The 23,730-nt window shown below is 40.7% G+C and overlaps 3 protein-coding genes across 3 annotated transcripts; 1 reads left to right on the top strand and 2 right to left on the bottom strand.

Annotated features, from left to right (window-relative positions):
- Positions 1 to 1,129: 1,129 nt before the first annotated feature.
- MELLADRAFT_85453 (uncharacterized protein) lies at positions 1,130 to 1,597 on the bottom strand (the record flags this gene model as incomplete). Its single annotated transcript, XM_007409055.1, has 1 exon — positions 1,130 to 1,597. The coding sequence occupies one exon, from the start codon at positions 1,595 to 1,597 to the stop codon at positions 1,130 to 1,132; it is 468 nt and encodes a 155-aa protein (XP_007409117.1).
- Positions 1,598 to 17,515: 15,918 nt separating this feature from the next.
- On the top strand, positions 17,516 to 20,030 carry MELLADRAFT_116198 (uncharacterized protein; the record flags this gene model as incomplete). The annotated part of the gene is made up of 4 exons (XM_007408879.1): positions 17,516 to 17,731; positions 17,799 to 18,629; positions 18,695 to 19,592; positions 19,678 to 20,030. The coding sequence occupies 4 exons, from the start codon at positions 17,560 to 17,562 to the stop codon at positions 19,946 to 19,948; spliced, it is 2,172 nt and encodes a 723-aa protein (XP_007408941.1).
- A 1,144-nt stretch (positions 20,031 to 21,174) lies between these two features.
- Positions 21,175 to 23,039, bottom strand: MELLADRAFT_35306 (uncharacterized protein; the record flags this gene model as incomplete). Its single annotated transcript, XM_007409054.1, has 5 exons — positions 21,175 to 21,285; positions 21,472 to 21,508; positions 21,598 to 21,849; positions 21,916 to 22,595; positions 22,650 to 23,039. 5 exons carry the CDS (start codon positions 23,037 to 23,039, stop codon positions 21,175 to 21,177), a joined length of 1,470 nt encoding a protein of 489 aa, XP_007409116.1.
- Positions 23,040 to 23,730: the final 691 nt, after the last annotated feature.

The following is a 23,730-nucleotide window of genomic DNA, read 5'->3' on the forward strand; positions in this document are numbered from 1 at the left end:
TTCAGCGGCCGCGAGATTTTCAGATTGCATTCTTTCGTAATCGGCTTGAGTTGGTAATGAGGATTGAAACGATTTGAGCACACCTAAGGTACCAGCTGAGGTTCTTCTGGGGTTCTCGCTAATGGGTTTCTTTATTGGTTGAATGAAGTTTGGATGTGGGAGAGTCTTGGATGTCAATTGGGAATGAGAACTGGAAGAGCGTTCGAGTGAGCGAGACGAGGAAGACTGAGCCAAATTAGGATTACTCGTGTTTTCACTCATAGATAGGGAAATGTCTTGAGCATCTTGAAAAGCTTCTGAATTTTCGGTTTCAGGACCTAAACATTGAGGCGGATTCCAGTTACTAGACTCAGTTGACTGAGTCTCTAGAGGTTGAGCCGAAGGCGAAGGGGGATTAATCAAAGGGGTCGAGGGGTTTGGCTGAGCTTCAACCCCACTTTCGGCAGTGTACAAAGGCGCAGTTCCGGCACGATCAGCCATGATAGGGGTGAGGATGTCGTAGTGGGGGCATCTACTATGCAAGCACTCTGTGCGAAGAGTACACATATCAGGGACTGAAACATGTGCAGTAAGTATCAGAACACAGCTTACCTTTGATAGTCTGAGCGGCCATCATTCTAATTTCTTGTTCCCGCTCCTCAGTCCACTCTCCAATCAATTGTAACACCTCAATTTCGAAGTCCGCGTTCTGTTTGATGGTGAGACCACCTCCTTCGCCTGTCTGTTTAGACCAACCTTGTGCTTCTTTGAATTTAGTTTCCAAGTTATCAATCTACAGTTTCTCCATTCGAAAAGGATGAAAGATTAACAATCAATTAACAAAGATCTTTCAGAAAGGATTCAGAGCAAACGATGACCATACCTTCTGTTTCACTCCTTCCCACAGGGGGGTTTCAAATCCATTTGCACCAATGAAAATAGCACAGCGTCTTGCACATTCTTTCTTCCCGGGCAGACCCATTCGATATCTGGCATAATTATTCGAGATCGTATCTGAACTTTCCATACACATCCACTCCGAATCACTTGGTTTCTCTTGATCACCCCAAGTTAAGCACATCCATTCAACTATCAAGTCCACCATTGTCTTGCCGTCTGAATTGAGATCTTTATCCCATGACCTCTGTTTTCAACCGGACTTGTCTTCAGCTAGAGACTCGGATGTTGTGGCTGATGCTGCAGTTTTCCTTTTCGAAGACGCTGGACCCTTTTTAGAACTTCTCTTACGACCACGACGAGTGATCTTAGGCTCCTCAGGAGTTTGAGTTGTCTCGGTAGGTTGTGTTGTTTTGGCAGTTTGTGTCGACTCGGCAGGGGTTAATGAAACAGAGGATTGCATGACCGACGGCGAAGGCTGAGAAGCTGATGTGATTGGCTGAGCTGCAGGGTACGTAATGATGACCGGAGTACCGGAGGAAATCAAAGGATGGGGTGTTGAATAAGGTGATATCAATTGCACTTGACCTGCAGCCGGACTGGTCAACGCATGTGGTACACTCCACAGATTCGTATTCAAGTTGTTGAAGGGAGTGGTAGGGGTATTTGTGGGAAGACCTGTTGAATCCATGCTCGGTGGTGGTGGGGATTGATTGGGCATGGTGGTTCAGGGCACACGGTAACAAACTCAGAAACTGGCCATAAAAAAAATACTTCGGTGGGACCAAATATAGTGCAGAAAAAGTATGTACGAGCAACTATGTACAAACTATATACATAAACATAAACGCTTTGAGTACCGTAAATGGATAGACTCGCTGGCCAAGCGCAGAGATGGCCCCCAAAGCCTGCAGAGAATTCAAAGGGAGGAGAGATCACGGGCCGATATTAAGCTTAAAAAAGCCCCTCACAAGCGCGTTCTCCGAGCCCTCGAAGAGGCGCTTACATTAAGGGGTTTCAAGTTTAAATCTTTTATACGGGTTTTTAAAAATTCGGTCAAGTTTTATACGACACTGTAAGATTTTAAATTTGACCGTTTATAAAAATCAAGCACATCGAATAATTACCGTCGTAAAACGAATCGAAGCGGTGATTGTATCGTTCCAAGGTTTGGCGACATTTCCTTTGAAGATAATGACGAGATGGCCTTCTTGACCAATCTCATGTTTGAAGATGTGGTCAATACCATGATTGAAAAGGTCAAATCGTTGACCGAATGATTTTTAAAAGTGTATGTTTACGCTAATTTTAAAACGGGAGACGTAAAAAGGTCTCCCGTTTTAAAAATATTTTACGTAAAATTTATGTCTTCGTCCAAGTTTTCAAAACATAAAAATACGGAAAATCTTGAACTTGAAACCCCTTATTGGACTTGCAAGTTTTGGCGTGTGAGCTCCGAGAAATAAGTCCTCTTATGTTTTTTTCTTGACTTCTCCGCTTCAGCTCACCGTAGAAAATGTTAAGCTTCAAGTATGTTATCCTCCATCAAAAGGTACACAACCTCATAGCACACACAGATGCTACTTTTGGAAGTAAGCGCTTGCAAAACGTGATGCCCGATTAATGATTTGTGTAACTACATGTTTCAGCCAAAAAGGCCGGAATATTTCTTTGGGCGTAAACAGGTGTAAACTCCCAATTTCATGTCCAAAAGGCGTGTGGGTTTTGTCTTGGTAAAAACAGTAAAGGACCTCATGACTTAACTGCTGGACACAAACTTGTCCCACAAGCGGCATGTATCTCAAGTACAACCCATGAATCAATTAGAAATTTTCCGTGGTTATAGCCTCAAGGGTGGCATTGGCAAAATACCATGTTGTCATAGGCTGCCCAAAAAAAAAGGTGGTCTGAATTCCCCAAGTAATGTGCCCTATATATCCAAAAAAAATGATTATTGACAAAAGAAGACAAATGAAAGTTGAACCTACTACAATTTGAGAACAACCTTTCATTGACTCTTTTGCCAGAGAGGTATGTGCGGCTATGAAGAAGGAGTATATCACCCCAAAAGAGGTAATTCACGCTTTACTGTCTTCAACAACCCCAGTGGTGAAGGAGTGTCAACGGTATTGGGGAACTGAGAGGGTTTTCAATTGAACATTACAGACGTTGTATGGAATAAAAAACCTGTCCAAAAACAGCAAGGAGGGACATGCGGGATGGAATGTGTTTATTTTAAAAGAGGTGAGACTATTCATTTCACACAGAGAATTACAAGTTTTGAGTAATGAAGATTGTTTTGATAACAGGCACAGCTGCAAATGAGAAACAAAGTCTGGACCAAACCTCGAATCTTTTACAGCTCTCAAAATATCACAACACATTTCTTCAAGATCAAGGAACTGGGCAAACACAATGCTACCATAAGGGATTCAATGCCATTCCTGTGGCATTTAATGTATCATCAACTATCTGCTAGGACAAATAACCACAAAGAGCTCATGACAAGTGACACTCATGACAATGCAACACTGGATGGGGAAGCACTGGATGATGATGATCTGCATTTGGGAAATTTTCAGGATGGATTGGTGGACATTATGGCCAAGAATTTGGTTCAGGAAGAGGCCCAACATGATGATGGGATTGAGTATGTACCTGAAGATAAACAAACAGCATAGATCAACTGGGCCAATCTGGTAAGAGTTTGTATCTTGAAAGTTTTTTATTGACATTATGATGACCAAATTTGCAGTATATTATTAGGTGGCAACAACAATATGTGTCATGTTCTTGTTTCTGTCACATTATTGCAATGATTCCCTGCAGTTACATAACTCCTTAACTTTCCTGGCATGTGGGTTGTCATGCAGAACATCTTTGTACTACAAGAGAGGCCACACCCCAAGATTTAATGTCCAGGAATTATGGTATAGGTCCTATCATCTGCATGAACAACTTTGACATCTTGCAAAGAATCCACAACACACAGGTAGAGTCTATGTCTAAACTCTTCCACAGAACATGGGGATATATTCAGTTCCTACGGGATTATCTGAAGAAAGAGATATGCCCAGACAATGCAAGCACTCACCTTCAAAACTACCACCAGGCCATGTAAAGTTCTCAAAAGCTTCATGTCCATCTTGAGCTCTTTCTCACAAAATTGAACAATATGAACCAATGGTGTGCAACCTTGAAAAGCCAGTTAGCTTCCGCCATGTACAAATACATAATCAAGGTTGGAAAAGGCCCTTTGACTCACATCACGGAAACACCTTCAGCCATTGACCCAATACCTGTTGATGATTGTCACTTATTCCTCTTGAGACTGATGGACACAGCAAATAACTTGGCTAATGTGGTAGGTGAAGTTTTGTATGAAATAGCAAAACAGTGTGGCCTGACGTGTGAAGCAATGGAAAAGTTGGTTCAAATATTTGAAGGAGACCTAGGAAGATGTCAAAACACTTAGAATCTCCGCAAGAAAAGAGCACCAGCTGGAACAGCGGTGGGTGGCTTGACTAGTGTGATGACAATTCCGGGTGTTGCTCATACCATGTGGAACATAGCTCAAGGTATTTTGACTCATCATTGGGGCAATAGCCGTGAGACAAAAGACTGGTGCTTGGAAAGTGTGGCAGTTCATTTGCGGGATACAAAGTAGAATCCGGGAACGTGCCCGGCCTTGTGCCCAGATTTCTTTGGCAGTAAATTTGAATTCTGGGCCCAGACTTTTGCCCAGAAAATCAAAATTTACTGCCAAAAAAATTCCGGGCACATGCCTGGATTCTACTTTGTATCCCACAATTGGGGGTTTGCTATGTAAACTACCTTCAAAGATGGATTGTAGAACAGTTTTGCAACCTGTGCACTCTATCAACATGGCCACATTGGTTTCCTGTTTGAGGTGAGTCAAGAAGAAGTTGTATATCAAAAGTGGTTCAAAAGTGGATGTGGATGAAGCATTAATGTTGCTAAGCGGCCCATTATCTCTCTCCCCAAGGAACACACTTGCTGAATATGAGACTAGTCCCAACCTTTTTCAGGAAGGGTTTGCTCAGGCTGTCATTGACAAATGTTATAATAAGTTTTTTTGCCCTGAGTCGTTAAGAGTATGTCTTTCTAAAAAAGGACATAAAAGGATATGATATGCAACTTCAAATACACAACTTTTTAAACATTGTTGAAGCTGAATGTGCAACTAGCACGGGAGACTTTGGGTGTTCAAAGTTTATATGGAAGAATTGGGTTTTGATGGCTCATGGTATGAAGGGTCTCCCTTGTTATGATTTGCATCTAACACACTTCCTTGTCCTTGTGGATCAAGACTTTCTGCCAGCTTTGGCCAAAGTAGTCATGCATAGCTTGTTGATACAGTCTGGAAAGCAGCCTGGGTATTTTGTAGGTAACAATCTCTGGCTTGAGCACCAAACTTATTGGCTCAAGCACTTTTTTAATCTAAATTTGAGTCATATTTACATATTCTTTGTTGCAGTGTGTTGCTGATTTTCACTGAATTGGGACAGACCAACCTGACAGATGTTGAAAAATTAATTACAATGTCAATCAATATAATTTTGGTATATCTTAATTCCATGCATCAATAAACAATATAAAAAGTCAAGAGGCTGAAATAATTTGATTGCTAATCTCATTATTTCATTCCAACAAAATGCAGCTCAGATCACTAGTACAACAGTTAACCCTTTGTTGTGGACTTAAGCCAATATATTGGAGCCACATGCATAATACCACCTCTCAGTTGCCAGCAAATTTTCTAAGATCATGGGACCATCAATATGTGACAGGAACAAATTCAATAAAAAAGGAGGTGCTGATTGATACCCTTTTGGTTTGATCAAAAATGTTACAACAAAATCTAATTCATGATAAACCCGCTAAGAATTCACAATATTGATGGGGGCAGTTGGAAATTTAGCAAGACTTGATCGCCAAGAAGCTGATGACACTGTAGTGTGACTGGACCTGGCTCACTTATTCCTTGCCTTCTTTGCCACTTTTGCAACCTTCACTGGCGGTTTTGCTGTTTGGGGGCGTTAGGAGTAAGTGGTTGCTCTGGGACGGGGTTTGGATTCCTACCCTAATAAAGTCCCAATAATTATATCATCCAAAATTAGAAATAATCTAATTTTGTTGAAAATAGAATCCAAGAACACACTTCATCAGTTTGAACAGGTCTGGTCACGGTTCTCATTGCGGTTTGTGCCTCTTTTGCTTCCTGAGATGCAGCTTTGGCCTTGCTGAGCAGTGTTAACTCTTGATCTGATGGATCCAATATAGCAAAAAAAAACCTCCTATGAGCTCTCCATGCTCGCACTTCTTGTCAGATGCTTTCATATTCAGTAGGCAGGGGCTCACCCTCAAAGATTAAGTCAAGAGATGCTCCTTCAAGGAATAGATTGTAATCAACACACACATTCCAGATCTTGTTGACTGGAAAGAGATTGTGTAATGTGTACAAGCTGCCCCCAGGATACTCAATATAACATATACTACTCAGATTTTTTTTGATTTTCAAGTGCAATTGGATTGAGCAAAGGTCCATACATAGAGGATCTTCTGGGGCACTTGGCCATTGTTGGATGCAAGTACTCAATGTTGGATTCCTCGAGTTGGTCTTACAGAGAGACATATGTATTAGGTGGATCATCTTGAAGGACAAATTTGGTTAAATTTGACCACATCATTTCTGGCTGCTGGGCAAGGAAGTAGTTGGCAGCCTTGGGGTTGCAATTGGAGCAGATGCAGGGTAGCATTCCTGCATCAGTCTGTTATTGTGTTTTGGTGATCACTGATTGCCATTTTTTTTATGAAGGAATGTAACCACACCTACAAAACAAGGCGTGAGGGTTAGCTGTGGAGTGTGAAGAACATATGGATTTTACAAAGTCACTTACCACAGTAGGACGCAAATGCAACACGCAGACAAACGTTGGTGATACTCATTGCATACATCCGGTGGTCATTGTTTTGATAAAGTGGATTGCTTAATCCCAATACTGAGCTTTCATCTGCGGTAGACAGAGGTGGTACAAGGAGGACTGCAACCGCTGGTTGGCCATCACAACCTCCCCGTCCAGCCATTTGCAGCAACTCCATTGGATCAGTCTGGCCTGCAATGATGACCCTGCAAACTTGTTTCCAGTTTTGGCCGAGGCCAAGAGCATTTGTACAAGTCATGACACTAAATTTTCTATTCATAAAATCTTGGGCATTACAAGGCTTGTCAACAGAGTCTGTATTGGCATGAAATTGGCGTACTGAATTGCTCAAACCATTCCGGGTTTCTTCATCATTGTGATCAGCTGAGTTGATTTTTTTCAGGGCCACATACATGTGGTTCTGGGTGTGACAGTAGAGAGTTTGGACTAGTTCCAAGTTGGAGACTAAATACTTTGATGCAAAGTATTTCTTTAGTGTGTTCCAAGGTTTTTGAGTCCAAGGGAGAGTGACACAGATGAATTGTATCTCAGGACGGGTGGGCTTGCCTTGAAGAATATTGATTGACTCTTGGGTGATTTTGAGACTGGCAAGTATTTGCTCAAAACGCTGAGGCAGACAGGTGGCTGAAATCAGGAGTGTAGAAACCAACTTGGTGGCTAGGAAAAATTCAATCAAGTAACCATATGATGGGCGTAAAGCAGTCTGATCTTGATGGATATTGTGTGACCAAAGACCCTTCAGTTCACTTCTCAATACCAAACCCCAACTGTAGATTAAATGTGCCTTGTCTACAACTTTGAGGATGAGCTGTTCTGGGAATTTCTGTGAGAAGAACATTTTTTCAAATCTAGGGTTGTTCAATAAGATCTCTGGAGACTATTCCAGAAGAGATAGACAAATGACAATTACAACACCTAAGTCAGTCTGATCAGATCACCCTGAAACAATATAAACGTTCATTTCAAACTTACAACATAGTTAAACTCATATTTTCATGCCAAGAGGTAAACATGTTGGCAAGGAAGGTAGCTCTAGTCATATTGATTGCGGAAGGACCTCTGTTTTTTTTTCTTCCACCTGGAACGTGTAAAATGATTCCAAGTCTGTTAGTCTCAAAGATCACTTGCAGAGTGTCCTTTACTTTACTTACTTGGTTGTTTCCAAGGGCTTCTAACAGGTTCAAAGTCAATACAATCATCTTGCACATTTTTGGAAGCATCAAGTGAAACATTTCTGGAATGAGAGATATTCCGTAGCCGGTGTAGAACTTATAACCCAAAAAGGGTTATACAGAGCTGGAAGAGGATATTCTACTAATAAAATGACTAGTAGAAGTTGTTTGAGACTTCTCTCCTAAAACAACACAATCAGGAAAAGGCACTGTTGTATTGAGTACTGATAAGGCACCAGAGAAACATATCTTTCACACGAATTTTATCTCAAAAAGCACAATTTTATTACTATCAACACTGCTATAGTGTTATGACCAGATGATAACTAAAGAAAATGAGCAATATCTTTATGATATTATTCCCAATAAGTCTTTTTGACTGCAACACAACAGTAAATTTCTCTTTATAGCTATAATAAAGGGTGTATTTAAGTGACCAGGTACTATTAAAATAAGTTTATGATGATAAACAAAATAATAACTGTGTAAATGATAAAGAAAAAAAGGGGAACAACAGTCCCAAAATCATCTCGAAGTATATATAACAATGTACTCCAACTTTTACAATGGTCAACAGCCTCAAAACCAATCAAATCCACCCACAATCCCTAAAACCCTATAATGACGTAATGTAATGATCTTGTTACTAATAAATGATGTAATTGTCACAGCTGAAAGTGATCAATGACACAATAATATGATGTACATCACTTCTTATGATGAATACAGGTGTCTTTCCCTTGGAAACTAGCTAAAACCCAAATTTTGAGATTACAATTTTTTTCAGATGAGGTCCAATTTTGGATTACTAAAGTGAATCTTGTTGCCCTCATGATTTTGATCATTTATCACCCCCATATGACCTATTTCTCATGAGTGATGAGTAAGATATTGAGTTGTGAAGTTAAGGTTTTTAGTGTTACATGTTGACTTGTGACTGTGAATTTGTGGTTCACACCAATTTCTTATTTGCCTTGTAACTTTTTTTCATAAACCTCTGCTACTAGTGATTTAAAGTTTGTAAATTATGTAATCCGCTCTTTTGCGTTGAATGAGCTATCTACCAACCTAATCTGACGTCTTTTGACATATGTAATTAGCTGAAAACCTTCATTTTTGACAAAATTCACCCATTTTCTTCACTTTTCACAGCTGCTACTCTCTTTTTCTTGCTCATGTAGTATGACATAATCCTCTATAACCTTAAAAATCCCGGAAAATCCTCTTGGCAACCTTAAATTCCACTATTACCACCATTACATATGCAAACTACATGTATACCCCTTGTTTACCAACTTTGAAAAAGTACCTTTTCCCTAATAACTTCTGTTTCTCATTATCCTCCTTCAAGATAAAAATTGTTACAGTATAATATAATGTTGTTCTTTCATATTCTAACCTTACTAAACCCATAAACCTAATATTACTACCATAAAAGCCATTTCCAAGCCTTTATACCTATATTTTCGAATTCTTCTTATGTTTTTCTTTCTTTCTTTTTGTAATAAGTTTGTGAATGAACTTTAAATCATAATGTGAATGTGAAAGTCGGCTAAGAGTAAAGTTGGCCAACATTGAGGAAAGCATTGAATAAAGATGAAAAATGTTGTCCTGGTTTTCATTTTGAAATTTGAACCATCTTGTTGCTAGCTTAACAACCAACCCTGGGCCAGCAACGCAGGTGTTGCGTGTTGCGCTGCGCCTGCGTTGCGGTTTTTCTGACCGCAGCGCAACATAGAATCAAATTCTAGGTTGCGGCCTGACCCGCAGCGCAACATCATTTGTCAAATCGATGGATTTTTTGGGCCGCAACAACATTTGTTGCGTTGCTGCCCAAAAAAAATCACAGTTCGGCGTTTTTTTGGCGCTGTTGCGCTGTGGAAAGCAATTCCTAGGATTGTGTCTTAATCTCGTATCATTCTTTTATTACATTGTAGATCAACTCATCAAAGTGAAAGAAAAGATACATAGATGACTTTCTTCAACTCTTACAAGGCACAAGGGACTGGAGCAAAATTTGAAATCCTCATAACAATTCATATTATTTTCATTATGCATTTCTCTATACTTCATTATCAAGGGACTCAAATACATACAAAAGTAAATTAAAAGAATAAATTCAAAACATCAAATGAAATACAAACCTTAGAAAAGGGGTCAGAGTCGAAAATTATCAACATTGATGTGATGCAGGAATGAAGAAAGAAAAAAAAACACTTACATATAAAATCAAGCAAGACCAAACAGTTGATCTACAAGAAAACATGTGCCAAGATTGAACATTTCAAAGTGTCAGTATGATTCAGAAGAAGGAATCAAATAAGATAACAAATTGATTTTAATTACATACCTGAATTAAAGATCATGATCAAAATTCCAATTGAATTTAAACTTCTATTTTGAGGTCCTAACTTGATACTAGATGAGAACTTGATGAATATTGAGTAAGCTATACAAACAAGAATCAAAAAACAATCAAATTCTAAATAAATAAAGAAACAATAGAAGTAGTCAGTAGTGTGTAGGAGAGCAGAGACTGAATAGGAAACTTACTTGGATATCATGAAGTTGATCATAGGCCAAGATCGAAATGATATACTTGATAAGTGGTTCGATTTTGGGGTTCTAATATCTAAACCTGATTGAGAGATGAAGGTGGAGATCGAAATTGAATTCAAGAATAAAGGTTGAAGTTGAAAGGGAAGAATTGAATTGATAAAATAAATAAATTTGTTTTTGGGGTTTGAAGTCAAAAGAAGGAAGGAGATTAAGTCAGTACTGAACAAGAACCAAAGCTCAGAAGGAGATAGAATGATAACTTACTTACATAATGATTAAAATCGAAATTAAGTGATTTGAGGTCTTGAGTGTTTGATTTAAATTGAAATGAACGGTCGGAATCGAAAGTGAGATGGGATAGAGGATGGTAGGAAGAAGTGTGAGGTGATAAGGGGATGGGATCGAAATTTAAATCTATCGGACCGATTAAAATTGAATCTAAAAATGAAAGGAATCAAAGAAGAAAGAAGATGAGATTAGTAAATAAGAACAAACAAAAGAGGGAATGAAACTTACTTACACATCAAGAGCCAGAATCGAAATTTGAAAGATTAAAGTATGAACAAAGATAAGAAAATTGAAATATAACCTTACTTACATGAAGACCCCAAAATCGAAAATGGAATGAAGGGACATTATTGAATGAACAGTCAATATCGAGATTGATGAAGTCAAGATCTAAAGAAGAATGGTTAAGAAAAGAACATAGAGAGTTAGTACAGTGAGAAAGTGGAGAAGATAGAAGAGGAAAGCAAACTACATACCAACATCGAACACCAGAATCGAAATTGAAACAGGATTGGAGTTTGATCTTGAGGTCTGAAGTTGAAATAGCTGAAAACCTAATTAAGATCGAGTGTGAATTGGTTGAGATTTGAACCTACAGTTGAAGTGAATTAAAAACAGAAAGAAGATTAAGTTAGTATTGAAGAATGAACGAGAGAATGAATAATAAGAAATTATAAGAAATGAAAAACAAACTTACTTAAATAGAACTCAAGATTGAAATTGAGGATAGTGAAGAATGAGATAGCGGAGATCAATGAAAAGACAATTTAAAAACCTTACCTTTTGTGATTTGAAGAGAAGAAAAGTCCGATCGGAGATCGAGATGAAAATTGAGAAAGCAGGAGGGAGGGATCGAGAGAAGTTATCTATGAGTTTGTTTTTTTTGTCTGTGTGTGTGGAATCTGTGGTATCGTTTTTCTTTTTTTGTGATCCATCCAAGGGATCATCAAGTGTTCTTTTCGTGTGATTCGCGTATTAGTGTGGATCAAAGAGTGTTCTAGTGTTAGTTGTTAAAGTGTTCTGATTGTTGTTATCGGCTTCGTGTCCGTGTCTAAGTGTTTTAATCGTGTGTTCAAGTGTTCTTGACATCGTATAAGGTTTTTTTTAGAGTGTTCCATCAAAGAATCAGAATATCATCGTTAGTTAGTGTGTCCGATTAAAATCAAGTTTGTTAGGATTTTTTTTATCTCATTGAAAGAAAAAGAAAGATAGATAATAAAACAAACCTTTATCGTAGTTTAGATCATCGTTTGTAGTGGTTGATCTTGAAGAATTGTAGTGTTGTTGTTTTATTTTTTTTCTTTTATTGTAGTTTTGCTGAGCTGAGTCGTGAAACAGTTGTCAGTTGGTTGGATTCAAGCTCAGGGCCGGGTTTTTTTTATCAGGGCTTTCCATATATCATTTTTTATCATTAACTTTTTACTCATAGCAAGAATTACATTAAACTCAAAATCTACATATCTTTGCTTCAACATCTAGTATATCTTTGTGTAGGGTATTGTTGGATTCTGCCAGATCTTGCGGTTTTTTTTAGAAATATCAGAATAGTATTACGTGTTAGACTTGTGAAGGTAGAAAGTTGTTAGAGAGTTGCTTCCTTGCTTTTTTTATTTTTGAACTGTTATTTCAAGGTTGAGGGCAGTCTACAACAATCATAGTTTCACCCGCATCTTGTTATTCTTTCTGCGGTGATTCTTCCCCTCTCCGGCTCAGCCTACGCCACACAGCGTAGGAGTTCTACAGCGCCTGTTGTGTTGCGCGACGGTCAAGGCGCCGCGCAACCTGACCTCACCATTTGTTGTTGCGGTACTTACCGCAGCGCAGCATGTAATGCAGGTTTGTGCTGCGTGTTGCGGAGCAACGCACCAAAAAAAACTCGTGTTGCGGTGTGTTGCGTTGCTGGCACAGGGTTGTAACAACAAGCCCACTGTGCCAGGTGATTTTTTCTCGGACTTGTCCGCCCCTGGCACAGGGGGCTTGCGTATTAAACGTCAATTGTTGCGTGACTAATAGCCACCTTTTGGTGGGTGTTTTTTCACTTTGATTTTACACCACAACCCACAAATGCATTTTCTTCAAAAAAACAGTCAGATGCGCTCTGTTGAGTTATGAAGGAAATGGCCTCTTCAGAATCTTGACAGAGCTCATGATCCTGTTGATTCACTGAGGCTGCTTATTTTGAGATTTGAAATTTCAACCGCTAAGATTGTTATGTGTACCCTTAAAAAGGCTTGAGAGATGGTCAATTGACACCCTGAAACAAACTTGTTACTTGTTTCCCAGCTCGATTCTTGTGAGCTGGCACTTTTGATTCTCTTTTTTTTTCTAATAGAAGTTATGGACAAGATGCTGAACTCATACCAGCCAGTTTAAGAAACAAGATCAAAGTAATGTTGAATGAGATAGGATGGATTGCATCCAAAAGTGACCCAAACTTCACTTTTGGGGGCTATTGGTCACACTAGACATGTGGTTTAATGTGCAAGTCCCTTGTGCCTCGGCTTTGGGTTACCGTGAGCTTTTGCACAATCAGACTTGGGTTAAGTTAGATCTTGTTGTGCCCGGTTTTGATTTGCAAAAATGTTGAAATCTGAAAACCGGGCATCAACTGTTCAAAACCAGTTGCCAAATAGTGCAATCCATAAAAAATGATCCTGCACTTTTTTTCACTATCTTCCCTCCAAAAAAGACCATAGCGGAGCAGAGCGGTTTATTTACGCGCCCCGCTTTCTATTTACATAGTGCCTTAGAAAAAAGAGTGTAGTGATTGCCCATTTTTCATAGCACCAAATTGCCCTGCTATGAAAAATGGCTAACATAGCATAGCGGAGCGGTGCGGTGCACGGGTGGTGTTGCTCCCAAAAGTGTCACAGACTTGAGTTGCTATTGAAAGTGGTATGAGGTTGTGTACCTTTTCAAGGAGAATAACCTACTTGAAGCTTATAAACATTTTCTATGGTGAGGTGAAGCAGAGAAGTCAAGAAAACAACATAAGAGGACTTGTTTCTTGGAGTTCACATGCCAAAACTTGCGAGTCCAATGTGATTCCCTCTTTGAGGGCGCGGAAAACACGCTTGTGAGGGGCTTTGTTAAGCTCATACCGGTATGTACCCATGGGTTGACAGTGACAGACACATTATGTGATATATAATACTCAGCTGCAGTATTTCTCACGCCTGAATGTCACATGTATACATCAACCTAAATCAACTCCAGATTACTGTACTTGTGAGATCCTTGACCCACAGCATCAATCCTGGTTCTTTTGCATTGCTTCAAGTGGTTTTGGAATTTGAAATGTCCAGCACCTAAATATCAAGAGCTTATCCCTATAAATTGTAAAACTATTAGAAGATACATTTTGTAAGTATTATTTGGCTTGAGTACTCTAGTTTTACTTGAACAAAGAGTCTCAGGCTGAAAGCAGTAAGGTAGGGTTTGCATTTATGATTTGAGCTGATGGGTGTCATTGACAGTGGAGAGAAGCACCACATTTTCAATGAAACCTAATTCTGTGGAGGTGGAGATGTTGTCAGTAATTTCTAAAAGTGAAGAATTATAAAGGAGATAAAGACAATGCCCGGGGGAGCCCTTGATACAGTGAGAAAGGTTAAGATTTGAAACCATTGAAGGTCAGGATGGTAGAGCGCTCAGTTAGGAAGTTGTGTAATCTGTTGGGTGTTTGAGTATTGATTCCCTTCTTCTCCAGGGTGTCCAGAAGGTGGGGATGATGGACCAATGGGAAGGCTGATTTGATGTCTACAAAGAGAGTGCCAACAACCTTACCCTTCAACCATTCTTTCACAGACCCCAATCACAAGTCACTGGCAGGCCAGTGCAACCCACTGACCCTAGCAAGTTATGAGAAAGTCACGAGAAAGTTGTGAAATGGATATCAAATGGATGTCTTCCATTGATTGAGAATTTGTTGAGAAGTGGTTAGGATACCACCAATAATGAGATGATGTCATACAGCATCATGAACCTGTACAAAACTGCTCCTGTATTTCCCCACCAAGAATACAAAGTTTATTAACCTTTGTGATGTAAATTGACTGAGTTATTGAGGTTTGAAAAAAATCACTGACAAAAAATGCTATTGTTGTACTATACCTAAACATTGATTCTGAAATATCTTCCAGCTTTAACAATATACATACACAAAAAAATTGATATTCCTTTTGACAATATGTTTCTCCACATGTTTGAAAGGACCTGGATGAAGTGGTTTAGTAAGGATGTCCGCTAACATATCCTCTGATGCACAATATACTAATTTAATCACCCCTTCTTTCACCTTGATGATGCATTTCAATGGCCTTTGTCTGTCCATGCATGACTGCATTTTCCAAAATGTTGATGGTGCTCAAGCTGTCTGCGTTCAACAAGTATGGTTTCACGTGAGGTAATTTGATGGGGTTAAGAAATCTAGCTAGCCATATCATCTTGTCTCTGGCTTCATTTGATGCTTGGTACTTTGCTTCAGTAGATGATTTAGCCATGGTTTGCTGCAGTCTGCTTTGCCAAATAATGGCTCCGCCAAATAGCATGAAGATGTATCCAGCTGTAGACCTCCTGGTACTTTTATCCCCTGCCCAGTCAGAGTCAGCAAAATGCTCAGGCAGGGCAAAACCATTGTTGCTCGCTATGGCGGTTGACAGTGTTTTGTTGTAATGGATGCAGTAATTCAATGTACCCTTGAGATAGAGTAAGATATGTTTGAAGGCTTCCCAATGACATAAGGATAGATTTTCTAAGTGCTGTGATAAGCCACCAATTGCATAATTGATATCCGGTCGAGTGCATTGCAATAGATACATTAGGCTCCCAACCCCGCTTCCGTAGGGAAGGTTTAGTAAAGTAAAAGATCTGGCTTCATCCGGCGTGGATTTAGTGAGTTTGGTGCCACCGGGTAAAGGAGTTGATGCTGGCTTGCTGTCAATCATACCAAATCTCTCAAGTAAAGATCATGTCATTGCTTCTTGTCCTAAGATATAATGATGCGGACCAGCTCTAGCTATTTGTATACCAACAACACAATTTGATATACCCATGTCTTCCATTGGCCAAAATCCTCCTATTTCTTTCTTGAAGTCCTCAATGTTGTTACCAGTGATAGCTAAGTCATCAACATGTAAATAAAATAAACAAATGTTGTGTGATCTTTGTCTAATATAGACACATTCATCTTCTGGTGTTTGTACAAATCCGGCTTTTAAGCATTTGGTTCTAAATTCATCATTACATTCATGCGCTGATTCATGCTTTAATCCGTAAATGGCTTGAAGTAGTTCACATACTAAGTCCGTACCCATCACTTTGTATCCTTCTGGCTGTTCCATGTATATAAGATGTTTTAATCTACTGTTGAGAAAAGCCGCTATGGCATCCATAGAGTGGATAGGAAAACTGTGATACATAGCAAAAGAAATCACAGATCTGAAAGAGGCTGGCTTCCCGGTTGGTGCAAAAGTGTCAGTTTAATCTACACCAAAAGTTTGAGTGTAACCCTTGGCAACTATCTGAGCTTGGTGTTTATTGATATTGCCATCGGGATCAAGCTTGACTCTGAAATGCCATCTGCTTCCAACAACAAGATGATACAAAGGCCATGGGACTAAATGCCAAACATTTCTGTCCTCCATGTTCTTCATCTCCTTTTCACAAGCTGCCTTCCATTGATTCTTGTCTGAACCGCTCATTGCTGATTTGAAGTCATGTGGTTCTTGAACCAATCTGACCATTGATCCAACAGCAAAAGCATATGGAAAAGAATCATGTAAATCAATGAAAGCACCTTCATCATCCCAATACGCAAAACTAGCTGATGGTGTATAGCGTTCCACCTCTCTTCTTTCTCTCTCAGAGTGACAAGGTGGGTTTAGAGGTTGTTGGTCTTGTAAATTGGGAGTGGATTGATCTGGTAAGATTGGATTGTTGATAGCTTGTGGTTGATCAATAGTATCATCCTGGTGCATTCCTTCACCACCAGGGAAATGGATGTCGTTGTCTTGATACTCAGCAATGGGTTCAAGTACAGAAGGATCCGGTAAACGTTTGACTTCATCATCATCAAAAGGTAAATGAGAAATATCAAATGATTTGAGTTGCTTAAATGGGAAATTGCTTTCTTTGACAATGACATCATGAGAGGTAACAATTGCATTTGTCGCCAAAATAAAGACTTCGTAGTTGAGATTATGCTCGGTATGACCAAGTAGGATGGCTTGGCGGGAAACTTGCTGGAATTTTCCATGTCATATGGCTTTTCTGCTGCACGAGTCCTGTTCCCCACAGGGGTTTTTACCGCAGTGGAGCACAAGTAGTTACAGTGCCTGATAGCCTACGACTCAGGAGGCACTTAAAGCAATGAATTCAAAAAGCCCATCATTTCATTTGATGTGCCTCTGAATGATGCCAAGGCTTTCAGAGAGCTCTTGGATGAGGCGGAATGTCCGCGCCAGGGCCGGGCTATGCCCACAGGCGTGTCCTTGTCATGCTGTCAACATCCACCCATAGCAGCTGTCGGGAGAAACACGGGGGTATCACAGCATCAGGGAGGATGTCCAGATAGGTGTCACAGTCCATATCATATCACACCCAAGTTTGTGAACCTTTGTCAAATATTTTTTCAACTCTTGAAGTCAACTCTTTCTAGGTCTGTCTGATCTCATCCCACAGTAGCCTCTAACTCCACAATGGCACCCTCTCGCTCGCATAAAAAAGCTGCCCCCAGCAATCGTCCACGAAAAGCTCGATTGGCTCAAAATGCTAGACCGCTGACGGATGGCCAATTCGATACCCAGAAAAGTCGCATCAAAGCTTTGAACGACTGGAATGATGAAGACATGATGGATGACGAAGACCAATGTAGGGGATTTGATCATCTATCTATTCTAAACTTTACATATCACCTGACTATCGCCGAGTGTCGCAGTCTTTGCAGGAAACGATAAGGTCTTACTGGAACAAACTAATGGCGGGGGACAAATCGAACACGATCTAGATATACCTCGACAGCTATTGGACTTAGAATCTGACGATGAAGATGCAATGCAAGAAGATGAAATGGATGAAGAGCCAGCTCCACGAGCTCCCAAGCAAAGGAAAGCCAAACCCGATATCGATAATACAAAAAAAGGACGATTTGGCAAAAAGATGGACGTCGGACACACTGCGGAAGACGCTGATTCTGACTTTCATAACGACCCAGATACCGAGTCTGAACAGTTGAGCTCGGAGGATGAAAAGGACAACCAGGATCAAGACCAGGAAGAAGAAGAAGAAGAAGAAGAAGAAGAAACTTGGAAATCATATCACGTCACCAGGGCACAATCTAAGAAGTCCAAGAAGAAGCCTCGAAATGATCCTGATTCAAAAGCGGAAGAAGAGGAACGTCGAGCATTAGAATTAGAAGAAGTCAAGCGCTTGCAACTGAAAGCTAGGTCAAAACTTATCCGGGACGATTTTATGTCTTATCTCGACTACGCCTCTGATTCAGAATTAGTTGAAGTAGAAGCGACTTCAGAGCTGAAAGGAGCTATGGACCTCTTAGAGTTCTCTCCACAAAAGTTTGAATCTGAACCTGAAGCTATCGCAATGATGTTGAAGACTAAACCTGAGGTACTTGCTCTTGTCGATGACTTCCAACGAAACTTGATCACTTTGATGGAGGTCAAGGAAGATGTCTTGGGCTCACTCAAAGCCGCTGATGAGGCTGATGCTGATCACAACATATTCAACCAAGCTGTCGGTTGTTTGCAGTATCGTAAGCCGTCAGTTTCTGTCTTTCGCACCAATGGAAAATTAATTCAAACTGTTCTCGTCGCATAGACGTCCTTTCGACCTATTTATCGACAGCGGCTTTCTACCTTCATCTCTCATTGAAGACACCGTCGCAGACCACACCTGTGATGGGTGAGGTCATGCTGGCACTACTCGAACTAAGAACATCCTTGAACAAGATGGATGAATATGGTCTTACGGGTGACTCTGTGGACGAGGAGCTGGAGGACATGTCTGATCTCATGGACGCTTGTCGTGAGGACTACCTTGATCACGATTTTTCACAAGAACTTGAAGAGCTTCAAGATGACCATGACGCTATACACGATAATGCCCGACCTCTGGTTTCTCTTGGTGAATTGCCAGCCAAGTCTTCTAAGAAATCCAAGTCCTCTAGTTCGAAGTCGCGTCAAGGGGATCCAGAGTCAAGCTCAAAGGCGAAGAAGAGAAAGCGTTCTGCTCAATCAATAGAAGTCGAGGATCCTAACCTAGCCTTGAGCTTTCTACCCAAGCGGTCCGAAACTGGCTCACTTCCTTCACATAATCAATCAGATTTCAACGATTTTATAGAGCCTACATCATTGACAGCCAGCGAAGATCAGCAAAAGTCAAGCGGAAAGAGAAACTTGCGGTTCTACACTGCCAAGATCGATGCCAAAGGCAAGCGAAGAGAAAAAGCGATACACGGGGTCGATGGCAACGCGACTGGAGACAGCGATCTACCTTATCATACAAAGGAAGCTCGCCGGCGCGAATTCTTACAGAATCAAGATCACGGGCAGCCGCTTGGTAGTGATGATGAAAGTGGCCTTGAGGCGGATGTTTCCTATGGTCAGGAGACCGACCCAGACCAGAGTGGAGATTATCACGACACTATCAAAGAGTTGAAGCAATCTGCGAAGATCGCCAAGAAAGCGAAATACGATGAACAGCGACTAGCTGAGAGGTTTGTGATCGATTTCCTCACAAGATTGCTTTCTTGGTAGCCTTACAATGAAACGGATACTGGATGCTGATATTTATTTGTTTAGGAACGCACTCTCTACGGAGGCTGAATCAGGAGGACCAAGACAAGCAACGCGCCAAATCCTAAAGAACAAGGGTCTGACACCCAAACGTGCCAAGGTGAACCGAAACCCTCGAGTCAAGAAACGATTGAGATTCGACAAAGCAAACAAGAAGATCTCAAGTCAAAGACCGACTTACAAATCAGATCAGGCTGCCAAGGGTCGTGAAATGAATGGATACTCGGGCGAGAAGAGCGGGGTGAAGTCTACACTCGTCAAGAGTCGCAAGCTTTGAGGTAGTTGTTCGATTTGCTAGTTATGATTTAGTGTGTCTTGTTTCCTCGGATTCGCATTGTAAAGAAAACTTCATCTTGAACAAACCTCGATGGTATCTGAGGGAACGCTCTTTGCTTTGATATCATTGCCTTACTCAGCCACAAGAGTTCTCGAGTCTCCCTGACATTGTATCTTGCCAACTTGAGCGGTGCCAATTGAAGGCAGTCAACTGCCTAGCCTTGAAATCGCGACTAAGATGTTCCCAAAATTCATATAATGATACCACATGACTCTGTAATCATGTGAATCATTTGCTTCTGTTAGACTGACCACATCAATGCGACGCCTCTGGACTGAAGACCTACAATCATTTTCTTTCTGTTCATTGACATGAGTTAAAAACTTGTCCTGAATAGATTTGAGCTCGTTGCAACTTATCTCTTGCTAATGATGAGAGGGAATATAATCAATCCTAGGAGTGCACTTCATGACTTTGTATGCTACATGCAAGGATGCTCTTCATATTCCCATTTTTATAGTAAACTTGATACAAGATGGGGAAGCCTGTTATACTGCCTGGAGAAGCAGTTTGCTCATCTTGAAGAGCCTCCAAAATAGAATTATCTCATGATTGGCTTTTTGTTGCAAATTTTCAAGTAATTCACACTTTTGTGAAAACAGGACAATTTCAAAGGCAACCAAATCTCATTGGATTTGCAGTATAGTCAGTAGGATTTAGTCAAAGTTGGTAAAGACTTTTCATAGCTTTGGCGTCAAATTTGTTAGGATACACAAATATTGTGACAAAAAACAACATTGCAAATAGCAATCAGAGCAAACAGAAAACAGACCATAACAATATTTCAAATACCCATCAAATCAACCAACACAAGCGGTGTCAGGTAGGGACAGAAAATTACAATTCCCTATGCTTTTCCAACAGAGAACATGCTACCAGATTGTGGCGTGGGGTCTGTTGTCAAGTACCTTCACAGTGCAAAAATGGACAATTATTTTCAAGTAAGTTGTATCATCTACTTGGATCATTTGAAGTTTGTTTGAACTTATGAATTTTTATTGATTCTTTTCTGAAAAAACTCCATATTCTCTATTCTTTGTTCTTCAGTTTTTTTATTACAAATGCTTTTACACCTACATAAAATATTGCTTCACATAATGCAAGATACAAAGAATGAGTCCAAGATGCAAAAGTGATACATAAAAACCAAAACTTGAAACAAAAGGTCAATCAGTCTTTTTGAACTTGTCAATAAATCGATGGAGATGAAATAAATGGCCCCTCTCCCGCCACATGTAAATTGAATAAGATGCACTTGCTAAGAAAACAGATCCTAACTATTCCCGGCGTGCGTACACACATATCAAGAAAAATCATTGAAAAGGTAAGTATGTGTCCACAACTTTCCTCTTCCCCAATAGATCTCACGATGAGAGAACTCACAAAACAAATGGGCCATATGAATTGAGTGGGTAGAGCTTCGACATCAAAGAAAGTGAAAAATCAAGCGCTGATAGACTTACGCTAAGGGCTCCTGCCAGCTTAAATTCGGATGGTTTACTTCGATCAACAACGCCCCGAAGACAAAGCAGACGACGTATGACATTGGCGACGGGTCATTATGAACAATGGGAATTCAAAAGACGTACTGTAATCTGATCATCATCAAGAAACGAAGAAGGTCAAAGGTATTTTGAAGAGAGTACTGAAGCCCAGCAATAGTGTGTGCAGTCGGATAGCTTTGAAATTGTTTGAGTTGGCAGAGATCAAAAGCCCAGAGGAATGTTCTTGAGAGAGCTATACCTCCAAACAATAAGGCTGGTTTCAACATGGACAGGCGAGATGACAAGTCTTCAAGATACAGCGAAACTACTACCGGGATGAGACATAGAAATTGTAGCCTGCGTGCTCCTTCAATCATTATAGTCGTGAATCTGAGGTGCAAGTACATAAGTACAAACACTCACCAAATGGTCCAACCACCCGCACGTATTAAACCGATCTTACTTTCCAGCCATGGCATGAGAAACGTGCCCATCAAACCTGTCAACACTCCCAATCCTCTCATCCCAGAGATTAACTCATCAGAGTAGGCTTGAGTTTTCAGCCATACTATCATGCTACCATCGAAGGAAAGAACTGTAAAGTAAAGCAGCGAGATGGCCAACGAGGATGGGAAGATCGGAAGTTTCACAAACTTGATCCAAGCCATCGAGAACTGTGCACATCCGTCGCTCAGCCAATACCATAGCCGCCGCGCAGATGAGGGCTGGCCCACTCTCAGCTCCACATCATCTTGATCTGAGTTCTGTCGGACTTCTTGGTTATTTTCAGCCAGGATGGGAAAGGCATTCCAAACCCGATGAATCCATGCTAATTCAAAGAAGAAGCCAGCCACTGAAAAACTTGCCAGGGCAGTCAAAGTCTTCAGCGGACCCAGTGTTGATGATAGCAGAGTGACCAGCAAGGGTGCAATCAACTTGCAGGAAAGATCGAGCCGTCTGATCAATGTGTTCAAACGAGTAAGGTCTCCACTTGAGTCGTGGCAGATGCATGCGAGCCAGTCCCTCTCGATTGCCACTGATCTACATACGTCTGAGACCCTCATAGCACATCCTGAGACTATCACGAAACCATATAAAAAATTCTGGTGTGACTTGAAGATGACGGGAAGTGATGGATGTAGGTGGCCAATGATGACATTTGGTTCAGATTGAGATTTGTATGAGAGCAAGAGAAGCAGTGCAGCGTATGCAAGGACGACCGTTGATTTTTGAACAAAAGCGGTGACACGAATGAGATAAAGACGAGGCCAGATATCGATCAGACGGCAGACCGAGCTAGCAAAAACAATCGTGGAGGCAGTGGTGCAAAACCCATAAATTGAGGGCTTGAGGAGATCAAAAGGATAGACACCGATGAGGAAGAGGTAGATCGCAAACTCTGCTGTGCGTTCCGTGGCAACGCTAGACAGGTGTTGGAGCATCAAAGAATAAGTGATAGAGACGATGGGGTGGTCGAGTGCGATCTCATCCTGATGGAACTCAGGTTGATTGGGATCAGATTCGCTGGAGGTTGTGGACAATGACATGGTGCAAGCCCAGGAGAGCTTCTCTGGAGGTTTCTGACACCGCGGGAATAAATTAGTCCGAACCCCAATCGAAGAGAATTGCGGTGACCGGGTTTGCAACTTTCTTCAATCGCGGGTTTTGTTTGCCTTGGGTTTGCCTTAGGTTTGCTGATTCCCCTCCAGTCAGCAAATCCTGCTGCCAACCAAGATCCAAGATCCGATCTAAGCCCATATGTATGGAGGTTGTATCATATCACTCAACAGAATTCCTATCAGTCACCCAACAGATTATTGCTATTCTTTGTTCCTCAGCATGGAAAAAAATCATCACAATTCCCTTTCAAACTTAGACCTTTCATTTGTAAGTAGAACTCCATATGTCTACTGTTATCTTACTCGTGTTTCAGGTCTTCTCGTCAATTATCAGCTGCCTTCACTTCACTTCATCCCACTTGTGAATTCCATACCATCCTACAGGTATGCAGTCATGGGTTCAACAGGAGTGAGCTGTGAAAGAAAGGCAAAAAGTGTTGACTTGGGTCAGCAGTCTCCAGAGTTACATATAATACGCTGACTCGAGGGAAATCAGCAAACCTAAGGCAAACCCAAGGCAAACAAAACCCGCGATTGAAGAAAGTTGCAAACCCGGTCACCGCAACTCTCTTCAATCGGGGTTTGGACTAATTTATTCCCGTGGTGTGATGTAACCCGA

Source organism: Melampsora larici-populina (assembly GCF_000204055.1).
Source record: "Melampsora larici-populina 98AG31 unplaced genomic scaffold MELLAscaffold_14, whole genome shotgun sequence".
Classification (NCBI taxonomy): domain Eukaryota; kingdom Fungi; phylum Basidiomycota; class Pucciniomycetes; order Pucciniales; family Melampsoraceae; genus Melampsora; species Melampsora laricis-populina.